The sequence below is a fragment of the Somniosus microcephalus genome, chromosome 11 (assembly GCF_052327205.1).
Source record: "Somniosus microcephalus isolate GS21.2 chromosome 11, FLI_Smic_1.0, whole genome shotgun sequence".
Taxonomy (NCBI): Eukaryota; Metazoa; Chordata; class Chondrichthyes; order Squaliformes; family Somniosidae; genus Somniosus; species Somniosus microcephalus.
Window position 1 is genome coordinate 112,778,416 of NC_140997.1, and position 22,108 is coordinate 112,800,523.

Sequence of the window (22,108 nt, forward strand, 5' to 3'; positions counted from 1 at the left end):
CACACGGATCTAACAGTGGCGACGAGTTAGAAATGAACTTACCTGCAATTCGGCAGTACCTCAAGGGGATCGATTCCTCAGACGAAGGTCGAAGCCAGAAGCAAGAAAAAAAAACAAAAAACTGTGGTTTCACCAGCTAAACGGGCTGGTGGCAGGTAGTGCACTGATCCTTCCTGGGCTGCGGCGGGCTAGAGCTCGATCGGATGGCTCTGCAACGGGGCCAGGCAGCAAGTCGGGAAGCAGAAGCAAAGAGAGAGAGAGGGTGGAGCACTCAGGGCGCAGCCGGTGCTGCAAAGCAGGTCGGCGTTTGGACCGAGCAGAGGGAGGGGAAAGTCCCAGAGGGTCTGCTCCACGACGGGAACGGTTCTCCAAGTAACGGAGAAACTATTGAAGCGATATATAAAAAAAAATAGAAATACCGCGAAAAGCTGCAGGTCGCAACGGGAACCGTGGAGAACAGCGTTGGCAGCAGCGGCAGGAAAGCATGGGAGGCACCATCTTAACTCGGCGGGGAAGAAAGAAAAGCGCGGGAGGCGCCATTTTGATCCATCGGGGACAGAGGAAAAGCGCGGGAAGCGCCATTTTAGATTTTCAAGATGCCAAAGACTGGCAATATTACTGCTTTCGATAGTGATATAAAAGATTGGACCACATATGTGGAAAGAGTGGAGGTATATTGCAAGGCGAATGAAGTAGCGGATGATAAAAAGGCATCGGTACTTCTAAATCTGATGGGCGCAAGGACATACGGGCTGTTACGAAACTTGATCACTCCAGCCAAACTGATGGACAAGAATTTTAAGGAGATTGTTGATACCTTATAGGAGCACTTAAACCCAACACCGCTGCTGATAGCGGAACAATTCAAATTCTTCAGGAGGAATCAGCACAAGAATGAACGTAACGCTGATTACCTCACCAAATTACGAAAGCTGTCAAAGCACTGCCAATTCGGGGCAGAACTGGTAGATTCTCTACGAGACAAATTCGTCTGCGGTCTCCTAAGCGAAGGAACACAGAAAAGACTACTTTCTGAGAAAGATTTGACACTGGACAAGGCTTTCAGTGTGGCTGTATCATACGAAGCAGCAGCAAGAGGAGCTGCAGAGATACAGCAAAAGCCACAGGACTTCAGCACCCATGAAATTACACGGGGTTTCGAGAGATGTTATCGCTGCGGCAGATCCACCCATGACCAGAAGGACTGCTGGTTCAAGGACAAAGCATGCAGGCAATGCGGAAAGATGGGACACATTGCACGTGTATGCAGATCTGGAAAGAAATCCGCTGACAGTAAAAAGGTCAATAAGGAAAAGTACAGAAAAGTACAAATGATGTGGACAGTAGCTCCAAAGACCAGAAGAGCGATAGCGACTCCGGAAACAAGAGACTAAGCTGTCTCAAATTACATAATGTAATTGCCAAAGAAGATTACCAGACCATTTGGGTTACCCTCACGATAGCGGGGTCCCCAGTCAAAATGGAGCTAGATACAGGATCAGCTCTGACCGTCATGAGTCGACGGGATTACGAGCGGCTATTTCCGCATATACCTTTGAAAGACACATCCATTATCTTGAAGACATATATGGGGCAGAAAGTATACCCCAGAGGGAAAATAAGGGTGCCTGTTGTATACAACGGCAAGGAAATACAGAAGTTGTATTTATACGTTCTGCAAGATGGTGGTCCACCTTTGTTGGGACGTGAATGGATCAGAAAGATACGTTTAGACTGGCACTCCATTCAGGCACTGACGGTGACCGGTAAGAAAAAAAACGATGATGACGTCATACCTGGACGATTAAAAGAAATCTTGGCTAACGCCAAAGAAGTGTTTCAACAGGAACTAGGAACACTGAAAGGCACCACCGCCTCAATAAAAGTGGAAGATGCGGCAATTCCCAAGTTTTTTAAGGCAAGGCCGGTGCCATACGCAATTCGTCCAGCCGTCGAGGCAGAGCTGGAGAATTTGGAAAAAGCAGGCGTGTTATCCAAGGTAGATTGGAGTGAGTGGGCAACACCCATCGTCCCGGTCATGAAGAAAACGTTGAATAATGATAAATCTGAAGAACAGAGAAAAGTTTGCATCTGTGGAGACTTCAAGGTGACTGTAAACCCGGTTCTTCACATGGTACAGTATCCTCTTCCGAGGATAGAAGATATTTCTGCCTCACTATCCGGAGGGAAACGTTTCACCAAAATTGACATAGCACAGGCATATCTACAGATGGAGGTTGAGGAGGCCTCTAAAAAGTATCTCATGATAAACACACACAAAGGCCTGTACCAGTACAATCGACTGGTTTTCGGGGTGGCATCAGCTCCGGCTATCTGGCAAAGAGCTATGGAGCGAGTCCTGCAAGGGATTCCGGGGACTCAATGCTACCTAGACGACATCCTTGTAACAGGAGAAAACGACAACGAGCACCTTGCCAACTTGGAGCAGGTGCTCACGAGGCTGAGAGAACGGGGCCTACGAGCAAATCACTCCAAGTGCGAATTTTTCCAGAAACAAATATCATATTGTGGCCATGTCATTAACGAAGAAGGGTTGTGTTGTGTATGTAACCTGTTCCACCTTAAGAGAGCTTAAGCCTGTTCCACCTTAAGAGATGTACTACTTTCTCAGGCTGCTGTAGACGTAATACCGGGGGTGAACACACTGGTATATAAGCACTGTGCAGTAATCTTGTATTCAGTATAGTCCCTACCTCCAACCAGTAAAGACCTGTTTTTATTGTTACTCATTAGTCTGTTTTAATTAACTAAATAATTCACAGACTTAACACTGGCGACGAGTCAGGTTCTTACCCTGCGGCAGTTATTCCACGGTGGTTGAAGAGAGGTTTCAAACATCACCACTCACCACCCCACTGGAAGTGACAGGCATTAGGACCCTGAAGCCTCCATCAGCTTGTGAACCGGAGTAGAAGACAGGACTGGGGAAGAGAGAGGTATAGGGCGATAGCGATCGGCAGATAAGGGCCGGGCCGCTTTCAAGTGCGAGGCGCAGCCGGGCCATCGATCGCATCCGCTGATAAGGGCCGCACTCGGGGGCTGAAGGGAGACGGCATCGGGGGACGGGTGAAGACCGCCAAGCGCGGGAAAACCACCATTTTGTGGGCGGAGGACGACGGCAAGAGCGGGAAGCCGCCATCTTTGATAACAAGTAAAGAAAATAAAATCTGAGAAATTGCAAATCTACAATGCCTAAACACGGGAATATTAGCACCTTTGATAGTGACCTCGAAGATTGGGCCATATATGTTGAAAGAGTAAAAAATTATTGTAAGGCCAATAAAATTCGTGACCAAGATAAAGCTCTAACATTATTAAATTTAATGGGTGCGAAGACATACGGGCAATTGAAACACCTGTTATCACCAGATGAACCGGCGGATAAGACGTTCGATGAGATTGTTACTGTCCTGAAAGATCACCTAAACCCCACGCCGCTGATGCTAGCGGAATGATTTAAATTTTACGACAGAAGGCAGCTACAGCATGAAAGCAATGCTGAATATTTGCTGGAATTGCGTAAATTAGCGAAATATTGCCAGTTTGGAACGGGACTGACAGAGGCACTTCGAGACAAATTTGTGTGTGGTTTATTTAAACAGGATACACAAAAGCGACTGCTCAAGGAGAATGAGCTGATGCTTGAGAAGGCGGTCACTATGGCAGCAGCACACGAAGCCGCAGCGAGAGGCACGGCAGTAATGCAGCTACGGTCACCGGAGCTCAGTGCACACAAATTGGGTGTGAGTTCTGGCAAATGTTATCGTTGTGGAAAGACAACGCATGATCAGAACCAGTGTTGGTTTAAAAACCAAGAATGTAGAACTTGTGGTAGGCTTGGACATATAGCTAGAGTATGCAGGTCAGCGAAGAAGACCAGCAACAAGAAGTCACCGCAAGGGAAATACGCAAAGGTACACAAGGTGGCCGAACAGGAGTCTGATTCAGACGCAAGCTGTATTGAACTGGCTAGCTTAAGGGTACTCAACGTTGGTAAGGGTGCAGACCTCCAGACAATTTGGGTTACTCTTCAGATAGAAGGAGTCCAAGTAAAAATGGAATTGGACACTGGATCGGCATTGTCGGTCATGAATAAGAAAGATTACAGAAGGTTATTCCAACATATTCCCCTACAGGATACGGAGATTATATTGACAACCTACACGGGGCAGAGAGTGTACCCCATCGGGACAATAAAGGTTGCAGTGGCCAACAAGGGCGAAGGAAGTCAAATAATGGACTTATATGTGCTACCGGAGGGAGGTCCACCACTACTAGGCCGGGAGTGGTTTAGAAACATAAATATGGACTGGCATTCGCTAAAAGCCATAAAGAGTGAGAACTCGGTGCAGATAATCAGCCCAGATTCTAGAACTGATGATGGTAAGACCAACCCATGTGCAAAAGACAAAGTTTCAGCACAGAATTCCACTGAGCAACAACAACATAGTTTAATAGAGAATTCTGAGTCTGTCAAGTCTACTGATATGCACATTTTTGAGGGACACTGGGCTCGAACTCAACTCCATTTCAAACTACAACAGCAATTAGAACAAATGATTCGCCGTTTTGAGCAAGAGATGAATGAAATAAAAAAGTTCTTTGTTACAGAGTGGGAGAATCTGGAAAGGCAACAGAAGCAACTGATGGAGAAAATGGAGCAGGAGCACACCAACCATCTGCGCGAGGAGGCCGAACGAATCAAAGCTGATTCAGGTTCTGAAGGTGCGTGCCATAATCTGGTGTCAGAAGAGTTAACGGTCAGCCAACTCCTTCATATGCTGAAGGACAAGACTCTGAAATGGGAAAAACTTGAACACGAGCTGCGATCTTCAAAGGAAAAGGGTTCGGAGCTCTCAAAAGTCATTGAGATGGCTGATGTGACGACACAGACTGAAACGACTGCAACAGAGCAGCCATTGGATGCCAAAAGTACGCTGACTCACGTCAATGTAGAACAACAGACCGCTGAAACAGCTGCTCTGGTAGAGGGATTGCATAGTCCGATCAATCAATCTCCAAAGGAAGTTGAAGTATTAAAATCACAAATGAGGTCACTAGTAAACGACTTGCTGAAAGCCCAGAAAAAGCTGGATGCAGAGGTACACATGAAGAAGTCTCTTCAGGAAAGATGTCTGGATTTGGAACAAGAGCTGGCTAACGTCCAGCTGGGTATGGAGGAAATAGACGACCCTCTCACTGGTCTAGCTCAGGATGACACCGAATATTACCATGACCTGGTGGACGACACCGAATATTACGATGTCCTGTCCTGCCCAGCTTGTAACTTCGACTCCCAAAGTGCAGAAATCATGGAGGAGCACCAAAAGTCTACGGAACATCGGGAGAAGCTGGCTCTACGACGGAAACAGGAGGAAGAGAAGGAGGAACTGCGCATGCAGCTGGCAGCTGTGGCAGCTGACAATGGAGCCCAGAGAGTCTCCAAGAAGCAGAAAAGGAAAAGTAAAAACAGAAGATGACCCATCTGAACCATTATCACCTCTACCAGATCACACACGTGGTCCCTCCGAATGGAGCCAAATCAGTTCGGAAGTTCAAGCTGTTAAATCCATGAAAGGACTATTGAATGAGTAACGTGAACCGACTACACCACAGAGATTGAATCTGTGAATTGTTTTCCGCAGAGACTGAATCTGTGATATGTTACGTTAAACATGAAGTTATATATGTATATATGTTATTACGTTATGTTAAATGGGGGGGATGACTATAAAGCTAAGAAGGGAGGAGTGTTGTGTATGTAACCTGTTCCACCTTAAGAGAGCTTAAGCCTGTTCCACCTTAAGAGATGTACTACTTTCTCAGGCTGCTGTAGACGTAATACCGGGGGTGAACACACCGGTAAATAAGCACTGTGCAGTAATCTTGTATTCAGTATAGTCCCTACCTCCAACCAGTAAAGACCTGTTTTTATTGTTACTCATTAGTCTGTTTTAATTAACTAAATAATTCACAGACTTAACAGGTTGCATAAGTCACCTGAAAAAATTGAAGCGGTCGTAAAGGCCCCAGCACCTGAAAATGTCTCACAATTAAGGTCGTTCCTGGGATTAGTAAATTACTATCATAAATTTTTACCAAACTTGTCGACGGTTCTGCACCCTCTTAACGCACTGCTACAAACGGGAGTAGTTTGGAAATGGAGCGAAGACTGTAAACATGCCTTCCATAAATGCAAAGGCTTGATCACGTCCAGGGAAGTGTTGGCTCATTACAACCCATCACTGCCAATCAGACTGGCGTGCGATGCATCCCCTTACGGCGTGGGAGCGATATTATCGCATAGATTCCCTGATGGCTCGGAGCGGCCGATAGCTTTTGCATCATGCTCATTGAACTCAGCTGAGCGTAACTATGCCCAGATCGACAGGGAGGCACTCAGCCTGGTGTGGGGGGTGAAGAAATTCAACCATTACCTACACGGACAAAAAATTACCTTGTTGACTGACCATCAACGCCTTGTCTCCATAGTCAACCCTAAAAAGGGCGTTCCCATTATGACAGCGCAAAGGCTACAGAGGTGGTCCCTTTTCCTAGGGGCACACCAATATGACATAGAATACAAAGGAACAAAACAGCATGGGAATGCTGACGGGTTATCATGCCTACCGTTGCCAACGGTGGAAGAGGTGCCTACAGTGGACCCAGTGGAGATGTTCCACTCGACCATAGTGGAATGTCTACCGGTGACAAATTCTACCATTGAAAAGGAAACGCGAAATGACCCGACTCTCTCACGAGTCTACGATTTAACGGTGAAGGGATGGCCAGCACATGGCGAACCACTGTTGCCAGCATTCTCGCAAAGAAGAGAACAGCTGTCAGTGTGCCGAGGAACCTTGATGTGTGGATCCAGAGTGGTGATTCCACCCAAACTCAAGGATAGAGTGCTAAAGGAGCTTCACGAGGGGCATCTGGGTGGAGTGAAAATGAAGAACCTAGCCAGAGCGTTTGTGTGGTAGCCAGGTATCGATGGAGACATCGAAGAAATGACCAAGAGCTGTCTAGGATGCCAGAAGGTCCAAAACGCCCCACCACACGCCCCTCTACATCCATGGGAGTGGCCCTCATCTCCATGGCAAAGGGTACATATCGACTTTGCTGGTCCATTTATGGACTCAATGTTCTTAATCGCGGTGGATGCACACTCCAAGTGGCCGGAGGTAATAAAGATGTCCTCCACCACCACGGAAAAAACCATCACAGTATTAAGGACCATCTTCACCAGGAATGGGCTGCCTGAACAGATCTGTTCTGATAATGGACCGCAATTTGTATCCGAAGAATTCAGGAAGTTCTTAAAAAACAATGGGGTTAAGCACTACACGTCCGCCCCATACCAACCCGCCACCAATGGATTGGCTGAAAGGTTTGTCCAGACCTTCAAGAAGGCCATAAAGGCCATGGGTAATGAAGACATAAATCTACAACATAAGGTAGATAACTTCTTGTTTGCGTACAGGAATGCAACACATGTGGTTACAAACCAAACCCCCGCCATGATGTTTTTCAATAGAAGCCTAAGATGCCGGCTGGATTTGGTCAAGCCAAACGTCAGAAGGGACGTAGAGAACCGGCAATTTCAAAGCATGAATGAAAGGCCAACTAGAACCTTCCAGATAGGTCAACCAGTTTTGGCCCGGGACTACCGTACCGAGAAATGGCAGCCTGGAACTATTTGCACATGACTAGGACCGCTGATGTATACCGTGGACATTGGAGAAAGCATAATAAGGCGCCATGCTGACCAGATCATAGAGTCATCCGAAAAAGGACAACCTACACCACAACTCTATACGCCTAGTGATGAAGCAGAGATACCCATAGTATCTACCTCCGATCCGGTGATACTGGAACCAGATGAACCCGACACTGGCATTGAAGCTGAATCGACCTTGCCAAAAGAACCTACTACACCACCGAGGCGTTATCCGGACTGAGTCAGGAAGCCTCCAGAGAGACTGAATTTGTAATTGATTAACTTCAGCAAATGTGTATATTATTGTTCTTGTAAAAATGTTATTTAATGATTACTTAAAATGTTATGTACTATTTATCTAAAAGGGGAAGAATTGTAGTGTATGTACCTTTTAAGAGGAACTATGTTTTTGAAGCCCCTGTATACTGTAGTACCAGTAGTGACCACTCGGGTATATAAGCCTGTGTAGCGTCTTGTGTAGTTAGTTCACCTCCAGACTTTGTTCAGTAAACACTTGTTAAATCAACTCCTGCATTCCGTGTCTCCATTAACACACGGATCTAACAGTTCTCATCCGTAACTCTTTTCTCTTTATCTCGATACATGGTCATTTCATCCTTAATCAAAGACTCTAAAACTTTCCCTCCCACAGATGTTGAACTAACTGGCCTGGAATTAGCTTGGTCTCCCTATTTATAAACAGGTCTTAGTCTTCCGACACATCCACTCTCGATGGAGCCCTGAGACATCTGTGGCCTCGGTTAGCTCCTCCCTCCCCTCCCCTCCCACAGGATCCTGGCACGTATCCTGTTGGTCCTGGTGCTTTGTTTTCCTTTAGCTTAACTAACATCTAAAATCCTCCTTTTATCCTTCACAGTATCACTCATCTCGCCCTCAATCACTTCAGGATTCAGCTCCTCTCCGAAACCCTTCTCCAGTAAAGACTGATATGAAGTATTTATTTCTGTTGTTATTTCGGATTTCCAGCATCTGCAGTATTTTGCTATCGTGAAGTATTTATTAATTACCTCCACCATTTATTGGTCATCACCTATAAATTGACAAGCCTCACCTCTCGGCTCCCACCTCTTTTAACGATTCGCTTTTTACTGATATATTTTACTGTTCCTTTTGATGTTTTTTGACCTTTTCCCTCACACTCCCTTAGTTTTCCTTATTTTCTCATATTCCCCCATAGTATTTTCATTATTATTCTTATAGTCTTCGTAGGCCCTCTTCTTCAATATTGATCAGTTTCGAACCTTTTCATTTATCCATGGTATTCTAAAGTTACGAGTAGTAGTTTACTTTTTTAATGGAATATATTTATTTTGTACCTTTACAATCTCTTTTTTTAAACCATCCCCGCTGTTGCTCTCGAGACCTGTGTGCCAATTTCCCCTTCCACCTCACTCTTTCTTCAATCTGCCCAGACCCAGCTGGTGTTCCAGTTTCTGGCCTAACTTTTTCCCTTTCTAGTTAGACTATCATATTATCAGATTGTGGTCACTACACCCACATTTACCTCATCTATTTCATTACTCAGAACCAGATCCAGTAATACCTCTCCCCTGTAGGCCACTGCTTGAGTAGAGTCCTATGCACATTGTAGGAATGTTATTCCCTTGTCTCCGTTCTCTTGTCACATTCGAGAATTAAAATCTCCCTGAATAATGTTGTTATTCCCACTCATCTCTAACCTGACTGCAGATTTCCTTCCCACAATTTGGGGGTCTATGTACAGCCCTGTTAATGGAACAAGCCCTTTCTTTAATCTTTCAGCTCTAACCACACTGAATATGTCCCCTTCCCTTTCGACAGCACCTCTACAGCCGTGTTCCCTCTTTAACCAATATTGCTACTCCACCTACTTTTTATCAGCTATATCCCACGTAAATATATCCCAGTATGTTTATTTTCCATTCTTATCCAGTTTTCTATTAGGTCTAGGTCTGCCTAAAATAATTGCTTTCAGTTCCCCCGGTTTATTTCTCACTCTGTGCATTGCTGTACATATATATGTTAACCTTTTTATACTTTCTTGTCAACACTACGATTATTCTACCGTCACCAGTCGTTTCCGTTTATATCTAGTCCGTTTAATTTTATTCCTATTTTCCACACCCCTATTGCTAAATGGTTCCCTGCATAAATATTATCCTCATCTATGTCTCCCTTCACTATTAGCTGATCCTGATCGGTTTTATTTTCTCATCCCATCTCCTTCCTAGTTTAAAAATCTTGTCACTTCCCTATTTAAGTTCTGCCGGCACATTAGCATCTGTCCACAGATCTGATCAGCAATTCAACTCCCCATTGCCAACAAAGCCTCTGCCGCGATGGGCAGAAGGATCACTGGGGGACTTTCAGTTAAAGCATTCCAATCACAGTCCCGAGCTGCAGCTACTGCACGCCATGTGGAAAGGATTGAACGGCTGACTACCAGTAGAATTCAAACAGTGAGGCTGGAAAGCTGGAGATGAATTGTTATTGAAACGATTCTCACAGCCGAGGTACCCACTACTGTAATGCAGCATCTACATCGAATCTGTTCCTTCTGCCGGATTGCTGTCCCCTCCCCTGGAGCGCTAGTGCAGATGCCGTACTCGGCTCCTTCATTAGTAAACACCGACTGACAGCAAACTCACACCTTCGGCACTAGAAACAGGAGTTTGGAGGATTCCTGACACTAGATTATGCAATAGGTCGTCGGAATTGGAGAGGGGGAGTGAGGTGGTAAGGGGAATAGGAGAAAAGGGAAGGGAGAAAGAGGGGGGATGAGAGGGGAGAGGAATGGAAAGGGGAGGATGAGAAAAAGATAAGGGAGAATGAAGAGATGAGTGAAGGGAGGGGAAGAGGGAGGGGAAGGGTGATCAGAGCAGAGAGCACTGGGAAAACAGATTAAAGTGTAAGATGGTACAAGAGCACTGGTCTACATTCAAGGAGATACTTCACATCTTTCAAGATATATTCCACTGAGGAAAAAGGGGAGTAAAAGAAAAGGCAGCCATCCGTGGCTTAGTAAAGTAATAAAGGATAGTATTTGACTGAAAACAAGGGCATATAAATTAGCCAAATCTAGTGGGAGGATAGAAGATTGGGACGCATTTAAAAGCCAGCAAACAATAACTAAAAGATTAATTAAGAAAGGGAAGATAGATTATGAAAGTAAACTAGCAAAAAATATAAAAACAGATAGCAGGAGTTTCTACAGCTATATAAAAAGAAAAAAGGTGGCTAAAGTGAACATTGGTCCCTTAGAGGATGGGACCGGGAAACTAGTGGTGGGGACCATGAAGTAAAAGAGATTAGAAGCTAGACGAGATGGTAATAGGCTGGGATTAGGTGTAAAGTGTACTGGCAGGGCAAAAGATAGCTGCCAGGTGTGAGAGAGAAACAAAAGGAAAGGGGGGGGAAAGGAGTGGAACAATTACAAGAGAAAATGAAATGGGGGCCGAGCTTATGATCTGAAATTGTTGAACTCGATATTGAGTCCGGAAGGCTGCAGACTGCCTAATCGGAAGATGAGGTGCTGTTCCTCGAGTTTACGTTGAGCTTCCGTGGAACAATACAAGAGGCCAAGGACGGTGAGGTCCGAGTGGGAATGGAGCGGTGAATTAAAATGACAGGTGACCGGAAGCTCGGGGTCACCCTTACGGACTGAACGGAGGTGTTCCGCAAAGCGGTCACCCAATCTGCGTTTGGTCTCCCCAATGTAGAGGAGACCGCATCGTGAGCAGCGAATACAGTATACTAGATTGCGAGAAGTACAAGTAAATCGCTGTTTCACCTGGAAGGGGTGTTTGGGGCCCTGGACAGTGGGAAGGGGGGAGGTATAGGGGCAGGTGTTACATCTCCTCCGCTTGCACGGGAAGGTGCCAGGCGAAGAGGAAGGGCTGTTTGGGGTGATAGAGGAGTGGACTAGGGTGTCTCGGAGGGAGCGGTCCCTGCGGAATGCTGAAAGGGGAGGGGAGGGGAAGATACGTTTGGTGGTGGGATCACTTTGGAGGTAGCGGAAATGCCGGAGGATGATCCGTTGAATGTGGAGGCTGGTGGTGTGAAAGGTGAGGACAAGGGGAACCCTATCGTGGTTCCGGGAGGGAGGGGCAGGGGTGAGGGCAGAAGTGCGGGAGATAGAACTGACACGGTCGAGGGCAGTGTCAACCACAGTAGAGGGGAATCCTCGGTTGCGGAAAAAGGAAGACATGTCTGAAGCACTGGTGTGGAAGGTGGCATCATCGGAGCAGATACGGCGGAGGCGGAGAAACTGGGAGAATGGAATAGAGTCCTTACAGGAAGCGGGGTGGGAGGAAGTGTAGTCCAGGTAGCTGTGGGAATCAGTGGGCTTGTAGTAAATATTGGTCGATAACCTATCCCCAGAGATGGAGACGGAGAAGTCGAGGAAGGGAAGGGAAGAGTCCGAGGTGGACCATGTGAAGGTGAGGGAAGGGTGGAAATTGGAGGCAAAGTGAATGAAATTGTCAAGTTCGGGGCGAGAGCAGGAAACGGCACCGATACAGTCATCAATGTATCGGAAAAAGAGGTGAGGGAGGGGACCCGAGTAGGACTGGAACAAAGATTGTTCCACATAGCCCACGAAAAGGCAGGCATAGCTAGGACCCATGCGGGTACCCATGGCAACACCTTTGATTTGGAGGAAATGAGTGGAGTTAAAGGAGAAGTTGTTCAATGTGAGAACAAGTTCAGCCAGGCGGAGGAGGGTCGTGGTGGATGGGGACTGGTCGGGCCTCTGTTCAAGGAAGAAGCGGAGCGCCCTCAGGCCATCCGGGTGGGGGATGGAGGTGTAGAGGGATTGTACGTCCATGGTGAAAAGGAAGCGGTTGGGGCCAGGAAACTGGAAACTGTTAAAGTGGCGGAGGGCGTTCGAAGAGTCGCGGATGTAGGTGGGAAGAGACTGGACAAGGGGAGAAAAGATAGAGTCAAGATAGGAAGAGATAAGTTCCGTGGGGCAAGAACAGGCTGAAACGATGGGTCTACCAGGGTAGTCCTGTTTGTGGATCTTGGGAAGGAGGTAGAAGCGGGCTGTGCGGGGTTGGGGAACTATGAGGTTGGTGGCCGCAGGGGGAAGATCTCCAGAGGAGATGAGGTCAGTGACAGTCTTGGAAACGGTGGTTTGATGTTCGGTAGTGGGGTCATGGTCCAGGTGGAGGTAGGAGGTGGTGTCGGAGAGTTGGCGTTCAGCTTCCGCTAGGTAGAGATCAGTACGCCAAACAACAGCACCACCCTTGTCAGCGGGTTTAATGACAATGTCAGGGTTGGATCTAAGAGAATGGAGTGCTGCAAGTTCAGAGGGAGGTAGGTTGGAGTGAGTGAGGGGAGCAGAGAAATGGAGACGGCCGATGTCACGGCGGCAGTTAGCGATGAAAAGATCTAGAGAGGGTAAGAGGCCAGGGGGAGGGGTCCAGGTGGAACGGGAATTCTGCAAGCGGGAGAAAGGGTCAGTTGTGCGGGGGGAAGACTCCTGGCCAGTGAAGTGGGGACAGAGACGAAGGCGGCGGAAAAAGAGCTCAACATCGTGCCGAGCTCGAAATTCATTGAGGTGGGGGCGTAAGGGGATGAAGCTCAGGCCTTTGCTGAGGACTGATCGTTCAGGGTCAGAGAGTGGAAGGTCAGAGGGGATAGTGAAAACGCGGCAGGGGGTGGGATTGGGAGGGGGTGCTAATATAACACCCTTATTTAAGAAGGGAAGTAGACAAAAAGCTGGAAACTATAGACCAGTTAGCCTAACATCTGTGGTTGGCAAAATGTTGGAGTCCATTATTAAGGAAACAGTAACAGAGCATTTGGATAAACATAATTTAATAGGACAGAGTCAGCATGGTTTTACGAAGGGGAAGTCATGTTTGACAAATTTGCTCGAATTCTTTGAGGACGTAACATACAGGGTGGATAAAGGGGAACCAGTGGATGTAGTGTATTTGGACTTCCAAAAGGCATTTGACAAGGTTCCACACAAAAGATTACTGATCAAGATAAAAAAAATCACAGGATTGGGGGTAATATACTGGCATAGGTGGAAGATTGGCTAACAGAAAACAAAGAGTTGGGATAAATGGTTCGCTCTCGGGCTGGCAATCAGTAACTAGTGGTGTTCTGCAGGGGTCAGTGCTGGGACCCCAACTCTTTACAATCTATATTAACGATTTGGAGGAAGGGACCGAGTGCAACATATCCAAGTTTGCTGACGATACAAAGATGGGAGGGAAAGCAGTGAGTGAGGAGGACATAAAAAACCTGCAAAAAGACATAGACAGGTTAAGTGAGTGGGCAGATTTGGCAGATGCAATATAATGTTGGAAAGTGTGAGGTTTTGCACTTTGGCAGAAAAAATCAAAGAGCAAGTTATTATCTAAATGGAGAGAAACTGCAAAGTGCTACAGTACAAAGGGATTTGGGGGTCCTGGTGTATGAAATACAAAAAGTTAGTATGCAGGTACAGCAGGTGATCAGGAAGGCCAATGGAATCTTGGCTTTTATTGCAAGGGGGATGGAGTATAAAAACAGGGAAGTCTTGCTGCAGTTATACAGGGTATTGGTGAGGCCACACCTGGAATACTGCGTGCAGTTTTGGTTTCCATATTTAAAAGATATACTTGCTCTCGAGGTGGTTCAGAGAAGGCTCACTCGGTTGATTCCAGAGATGAGAGGGTTGACGTATGAGGAAAGGTGGAGTAGGTTGGGACTCTACGCATTGGAATTCAGAAGAATGAGAGGCGATCTTATCGAAACATATAAGATTGTGAGGGGGCTTGATCGGGTGGATGCGGGGAGGATGTTTCCACTGATGGGTGAGACTAGAACTAGGGGGCATAATCTTAGAATAAGGGGCTGCCCTTTCAAAACTGAGATGAGGAGAAACTTCTTCACTCAGAGGGTAGTAAATCTATGGAATTTGCTACCCCAGAGAGCTGTGGAAGCTGCAACATTAAATAAATTAAAAATGGAGATAGACATTTTCCTAGCAGCTAAGGGAATTAGGGGTTACAGGGAGAGGGCCGGGAAGTGGACATGAGTCTAGATTCAGATCAGCCATGATCCTATATAAACTCTAAAGCCTGCACATCTGCCAATGCACTTTATTATGTTTATGTATTACAAGCCAAATGAATGTTGAATGTTAAATGTCTTAATCAAAATGTACACTCTCGGGAGCTGCAAGCCTACATTTCGTTTTACTGCACTTGTGCACTAACAATGACAATAAAAGTTGATTATTATTGAATGGCGGAGCAGGCCCGAGGGGCCGTATGGCCTACTCCTGCTCCTATTTCTTATGTTCTTAAGAGGGGGGAGGGAGATGGAGAAGGGTGAGTGGAGAGAAAAGGGGGGGGGGGGGGGCGGGGAGATCGTGCGTTGTGTGGTACTTCTGAGGTGGAAGTCCCAGGACACCAATACCCAAACCCAGCCTTAATTAAGCCTAACCAAAGTCACAGCTAACAACTAAATTTAACTTTTTCTCAAACCCAACCCCAAATTGGAGGCTAATGCCAACCCGATCTGGTGCATCTTTTAAATAAATGAAACCCTTCACTATTTCACTTGTATATTCACCCATACCCTGAGAATCAGTGCAGCAGATTAAAATAAGGAACAAAATGCCAAGAGGTAGCAGGTAATATCTCCGCAGGTTTTAATGGGAAGGTGACTGCAGCGCTGGATGGTTTACTGAAACACTCCACTGTAAGAAACGACAAGACAGAAGATTCTGTATTTTAAACTTTTATTAAAGAGTTGTAGTTTTGCCAGGACACTTTATTCATTCTCTTCACTGCGTAACCTGGCATTGGGATTGGTGATCTTGATCGCAAGCTGGGCTGCCCTCTCCACGATGGTCTTGCGGTTTTTGGAGGAGACATTGTGAGCGATCTCAGCACAGTAAGTCCTAGAAAAAGAACAAACTAGTTGAAAGTTGTACACAAATCCCCACTAGTTAGTCAGTCAGTCAGTCAGTCCGGGGCCAGGCTCCTGTAACCTGCCTGTACTAGTCGGTTTATCCGTTGTCAGTAGTCTGGAGCCGCTACTTCAGACATAACATTACACATGTGACTGGAAGTACCTCGAGCAGGACAGACATAGCAAACAGACCCTTGCAAGCTGCAGACAGTAAGGAATTCACCCATCACTAACTGCAGGACCAGTATTACACAGGAACAGCTGCTGCAAGTGTTCTGTCACCATCCCAAACTAAACCTGCCACCAGGATCAAGAAAAATACACCATCCTTGCAAACAGTGATAAAAGCCAGCAGTGGGTCTGTTGGCTGAGTCTAGACAACCGACATTTTGACACGTATTAAATGGACACACACAGGTGCAATGAATAGTCTGTATCAACTGAGCCACTCAACATCGGGAAGATACATGACTGATAGGCAGGAAGAAAGCTCCTGAACAACATGCTTTGGAGAAGATGATGCTTCCCTTGAATCAAGCTGGAGCAGAGCTGGGTGAATCGCTACACAGAAGGGAATTTGGAATTCACTGGTAAGCAGTGGGTGAGTAGTACTGAAAGTGTGTTATCATCAAACTGAAATTTAACCTAGTCCTGGATAACCATATGTGCAGAAAGTGTCTCCAGTTGCTTGAACTCGGGGGTTATGAGCTTGAGTAATGGTTGGAGTCACTGCAGGGCAACGGGAGGCCGGGAATTTCCCGGAGCGCACGTTCCAGGAGGTGGTCACCCCGCAGCTACAGAGTTCGGGAAAATAGTAAGTGGGTGGTCATCCGGCAGGGTAGGAAGAGGCAGGCAGTGCAAAACTCCGCCAGGAGTGTGGCACTGTTTTCAGTGCTGACACCTCAAGGGACTGCAGTCTAGAGATGCTGTGGTTTCAGGGGATTCAATAGTCTGGGGGACAGACAGGCGTTTCTGCAACTGCTGACATGAGTCCCACATGATGTGTGCCTCCCTGGTGCCAGGGTAAAGGACATCACTGAATCAGTGCAGAGCATTTGGGGTTTGGGGGGGGGGGGAAGAAAGAGAGAAGAGAGAACAGACAGAAGTTGTGGTTCATGTTAGAACCAATGACATAGGTACAAAAAGGTTGAGGTCCTACAGTCAGAGTTTCAGGAGCTAGGGAGGAAGTGATCTTTGGATTACTCCCAGTGCCACAGGCTAGTGAGTAGAGGAACAGAAACAGGTTAACGCATGGCTGGAGAAATGGTGCAGGAGGGAGGGCTTCAGATTTCTGGGGCGTTGGCATCAGTTCTGGAGCCGGAGGGACCTGTACAAGATGGACAGATTGCACCGCAACAAGGCTGGGACCAACATCCTGGCAGGGAGGTTAACTAGCGTTGTGGGGGAGGGTTTAAACTAATTTGGATGGGGCACCAGGATGAATATTTGAGAGGAGATACAAGGTGTCGAGCACTGTGAGAGACAAAGAGCAGTTCGGAAATAGGAGGGATCAGGGAATGTGAGGCAGGCCAAGATGGGTTTAGAGTGCATGCGCATAAATGCCCAGAGCCTGGTAAATAAGGTTGATGAGCTGCAGGCACAAGGAACCATGTGGGATTATGATATAGTGGTATTAACAGAGCATGGCTCAATGAAAGGGAGGAATGGAACTTAATATTCCTGGCTACAAGGCATTCAAGAAAGATAGGACTGGAAAAAAGGAAGAGGAGCGGGGGGGGGGGGGAGGGGGTTAGCAGTGTTGATCAAAGATACTGCTACAACACTGGAGAGGGATGATGTACTCGAGGGTTCAAAGACAGAATCGATTTGGTTAGAATTAAGGAACAATAGAGGAGTTATTATGCTGCAGGGTGTATACTATAGGCTACCGAATACTGGGAAGGAAACAGAGGAACACATTTGCAGGGACACTGCAGAAAGGGGTGAGAACTACAGAGTTGTGATAATGGGGGACTTCAATTATCCTAATATAGACTGGGAAAATAACAGTGTAAAGGGAAAGAGGGGGAGGAATTCCTGAAATGTGTACAAGAGAACTTTCTTGATCAGTGTGTTTCCAGCCCAATGAGGAAGGAGGCATTGCTGGATCTAGTTCTGGAGAATGAAGTGGAGCAAGTTTCAAAGGGGAGTATTTGGGAAACAGTGATCAGTGTCATTAGGTTTACAGTAGTTCTAAAAAAGGACGAGGAAAAAAATCAAATGTGAAAACACTCAACTGGAGGAGGGCTCATTTCAGTGAGTTGGAAAGGGATCTGGCCCAGGTGGATTGGAATCAAAGACTGGCAGGTCGATGGTGGGGAAACTTTGAGACAATAATCTGGGACAAAATTAATTGGCAGTTGGAAAGTATGGGTTAATAAACAAAAGCCGGTATGGATTTGTTAAAGGCAAATCGTGTTTGACTAACTTGGTCAAGTTGTTTGATGAAGTAATGGAGAGTGGATGAGGATAGTGCGGTTGATGTTGTGTATATGGCGTTTGACAAAGTACCACATAATAGACTTGTTAGCAAAATTAAAGTGCATGGGATGATGTTTCTTCTTCTTAGGCAGTCCCTCGGAACCAAGAATGACTTGCTTCCACATTAAAAATTAGTTCTCAGGTGACTGATGAGTCCAATGTGGGACCTAGTCTCTGTCACAGGTGGGGCAGACGGTGGGTGGGGTGCTTGGGTTGACGTGTGCTTGGCTTCCGCTTGCTCCCAGCGAAGAGACTCGAGGCGCATTCCCGGATGCTTCTCCTCCACTTTGTGCGGTCTTGGGCTAGGGATTCCCAGGTGTCGGTGGGGATTAAAGGGACAGTGGCAACATGGATACAAAATTGGCTAAGGGACAGAAAGCAGAGAGTAGTGGTGAAGGGCTGTTTTTCAGACTGGAAGGAGGTGTACAGTGGCATTCCCCAGGGGTTGGTATTAGGACCACTGCTCTTTTTGATATATATATTAATGACCTGGACTTGGGCATACAGGGCACAATTTCAAAGTTTACAGTTGACATGAAACTCGGAAATGTGGTAATCAATGAGGAGGATAGTAACAGAGTTCAGGAGGACATAGACAGACTGGAGAGATGGGCAAGCACTTGCCAGAGAAATGATTCATTTTGGTAGGAAGAGAGGCAATACAAACTAAATGGTACAATTTTAATGGGGTGCAGGAACAGAGAGACCCAGGGTGTATGTACACAAATCTTTGAAGGTGGCAAAACAAGTTGAGAAGGCTGTTAAAAAGATATATGGGATCCTTGGCTTTATAATTAGAGGCATTGAGTACAAAATAAAGTTATGCTAAACCTTTATAAATCACCGGTCAGCTGGAGCAGTGTGTCCCATTCTGGGCACCACACTTTAGGAAGGATGTCACGACCTTGGAGAGGGTGCAGAGATTTACTGGAATGGTTCCAGGGATGAGGGACTACAGTCACGTGAAGAGACTGGAGAAGCTGGGATTGTTCTCAGAGCAGAGAACGTTCAGGAGATTTGATAGGTGCTCAAAATTATGAAGGGCTTTGATAGAGTAAAGAAGGGGAAACTGATTTCCAGTGGCAGAAGGGTCAGTAACCAGAGAACACCGAATTAAGGTGATTGGCAAAAGAACTAGAGGCAAAATGAAGGTTGTTTTACGCAGCGAGCTCTTACAAAAGCTATGAGATAAATGACAAGATCATCCATTTGAGATATTGGTTTGTGGATATTGTCGAGCACACCAGGGAGAACTCCCCTGTACCACTTTGAAATAGTGCATTGATGTCCTTTTGGGGAGGGGAAGGAGGGGAAACGGGGAGAATTTTGTTAACGCATGATGATCTGGAATGCTCTGCCTGAAAGGGCGGTGGAAGCAGATTCAATAGTAACTTTCAAAAGGGAATTGGAAATATGCTTGCAGGGGGGAAATTTGCAGGGACTAATCGGATAGCTTTTTCAAAGAGCTGGCACAGGCACGATTTGCCAAATGGCCTCCTTCTGTTCTATGATGGATCATTTGTGAAATAGTGAAATACACTGCCACACACTGGGGAACGGATTGCAATCACTGAACCGCACACTGGAATCTTCAGACGTTCTAGACCGGCCCAGTAATGTGCCTTAGCCCCAAACCCAGGGAACCCCCACTAGCGTCAAGTATATCACCTGTCTGCATGGCCTCAGCAAAACCAAATAGTTCTGACTGCAATCAGAAACGCCCTCTTAGCAGACAGTCACAAACACCAGCTCAGTTACACAAGGGATCCTTACTTGTTGCTCATCATTAGAACTTCCAGCTCCTTGATATTGTGGACCAAGAATTTCTTGAATCCCGAGGGCAGCATGTGTTTGGTCTTCTTGTTGCTGCCATAACCGATGTTTGGCATAAGAATCTGACCCTTAAACCTCCTGCGCACTCTGTTGTCAATCCCTCTGGGTTTGCGCCAGTTACGCTATTGAGGGAAGAAACAGATTTTCATTGAAAATAAAATTCCTCACACCCACTTGCACTTCTCTAGCACAAAACCACCCAAAGCCAAGGATATTCCTCCAGCATGGGCTTCTGTTCATCTCCCTATCGACACGCTGACAAGGCTTCTAACATTTCTCCTGTACTCTGGAGTTCACCCCCACCCCATTACAACTCAAAACTAACGTCTAAAGCAGCTCTCGAGAACATGCATGAAACATTGTGCTGTGAATGGCTGCATCACACCCTCATGGAAGACAATCAGCAGCTCGAGCATTGGAGGGCCAAAAGCTTACCGCAATCTTCACATAGCGATCCGACTGGTGACGAATGAATTTCTTGCGGCGTTTCTTCACAATGTTCGGTTTGACGAGCGGTCTGAGGGCAGCCATGGCACCTGTTAGTCAAAACATTCAGCTCAGCAGCAGCACTCGACAGCTCCACACTTACAGCAACTAACCTGTGCTTCCAGTTAACCAGCTCATGTGGCTATCAAATGGTTTGCTCAACTGAAGCACTTTCCTGATGCGCAGATACAGTTCCAGGACAGTCCTCCTGTGGCTTGCCCAAGAAACTAGACCGCAAAGAACAGTTGTATATTCGATTGTGGAGGCATCACAGCCACGACTGCACGCTCACCCAGGGTCTACACACTCTCCAGGTCACAGCACAGGCCATTTGGCCCATCAAGTCTGCCCTCTCTCCATTGCCTTCTATCATCCTCGGCTTCAAATATTTCCCTTCAAAGATACACTGATCTCTGCCTCACCCACTCCCTGTGGCAATACATTCCATGCCTCAACAACCACACAAGGAAATGTCTCCAAACCTCTATCCTCACTATCAAGATTTTAAATTAATGACATTACCCCACCCCCCCCCAACCAGAAGAGTAAACAGGGAAAGACTGTCCACAAGGTAGGTAGCACGGAGTCTAGTTCTACAGAGTGCTGCACACGGGAATTTGGTGATGTGGGGGTAAGAGGTGCTGCTTGATGCATAACTTTTTTTAAGCAACTAGGGTTAAATTAGGACTGTGGGCCAAGTTACAGTAAAGACCTAAAGCATATAACTAAATTTAATAAATTAAACAAGGTTATTACCTAAATTAAAAACTATTAATAGAAAATTGAGTATTTCAAAACTTGAAAACCTAATTAAGTTAAATAAAATACAAGAGAGATGGCAGGGCAGGTGCTGTGTTGCAGCCGCAGAATGTGGGAACTGGTGGACCCCACGGCAACCACATCTGCAGTAAGCATCTGCAGCTCGAGGAACTTCAGCTCAGAGTTGATGGGCTGGAGTCCGAGCTTCAGACACTGCGATACATCAGGGAGGGAGAAAGTTACCTGGACACTTTGTTCCAGGAGGCAGTCACACTCCTTAGGTTAAATACTTCAGATTTGGTCCGTGGTCAGGGGCAGGAGGGTGCGACTACAAGTGAGGCAGGTGTGGGGATCCACAAGGTAGCATTGGAGGAGCCTCAGCCCTTGCACTTGTCCAACAGGTACGAGGTTCTTGCAGCCTGTATGGACGAGAGCAGGGACTGCAAGGAGGATAAGCAAACTAACCACAGCACCATGATAGGGGGGGGGCAGTAAAAAGGAATGTAGTAGTGGCAGGGGACAGTATAGTTAGCGGGATAACGTTCTCTGCAGCCGAGAGCGTGAGTCCCGAAGGCTGTGTTGCCTTCCTGGTGCCAGGGTTAAGGACATCTCCTCTGGGCTGGAGAGGAATTGGAGTGGGAGGGAAGGATCTAGTTGTTGTGCTCCATGTAGGTACCAACGACAAGTTGAGGGAGTTTGGATTATTACCTGAGCCACAAGCAAATTGCATTGGGTCACTAAGATTAGAGAGATGAATGCGTGGTTCAAGGATGGTGTGGGAGAAATGGTTTTGATTCATGGGGCACTGGCACAAGTACTGGGGAAAGAGGGAGCTGTTCCGTTGCGACGGGCTACACTTGAACCTGCTGGGACCAGTGTCAAGAGGGTTCAGGT

General features: G+C 46.6%; 1 protein-coding gene across 1 annotated transcript; it reads right to left on the reverse strand.

The window, feature by feature from the left end:
- Positions 1-15,465: 15,465 nt before the first annotated feature.
- LOC147110828 (large ribosomal subunit protein eL32) lies at positions 15,466-20,551 on the reverse strand. Its single transcript, XM_086001188.1, has 3 exons — positions 20,405-20,551; positions 19,910-20,091; positions 15,466-15,644 (listed from the first exon to the last, which is right to left on the reverse strand). Exons 1-3 carry the CDS (start codon positions 20,498-20,500, stop codon positions 15,515-15,517), a joined length of 408 nt encoding a protein of 135 aa, XP_085857314.1. The 5' UTR covers positions 20,501-20,551; the 3' UTR covers positions 15,466-15,514.
- Positions 20,552-22,108: the final 1,557 nt, after the last annotated feature.

Excerpts from the sequence above, each read along its gene's own strand:
- LOC147110828 (XM_086001188.1), bottom strand. The coding sequence starts at position 20,500 with ATGGCTGCCCTCAGACCGCTCGTCAAACCGAACATTGTGAAGAAACGC. Across the intron at positions 20,092-20,404 it reads ATCGCTATGTGAAGATTGCG|CGTAACTGGCGCAAACCCAG; the intron begins GTAAGCTTTTGG and ends TTCCCTCAATAG. Across the intron at positions 15,645-19,909 it reads GTTCTAATGATGAGCAACAA|GACTTACTGTGCTGAGATCG; the intron begins GTAAGGATCCCT and ends TTCTTTTTCTAG.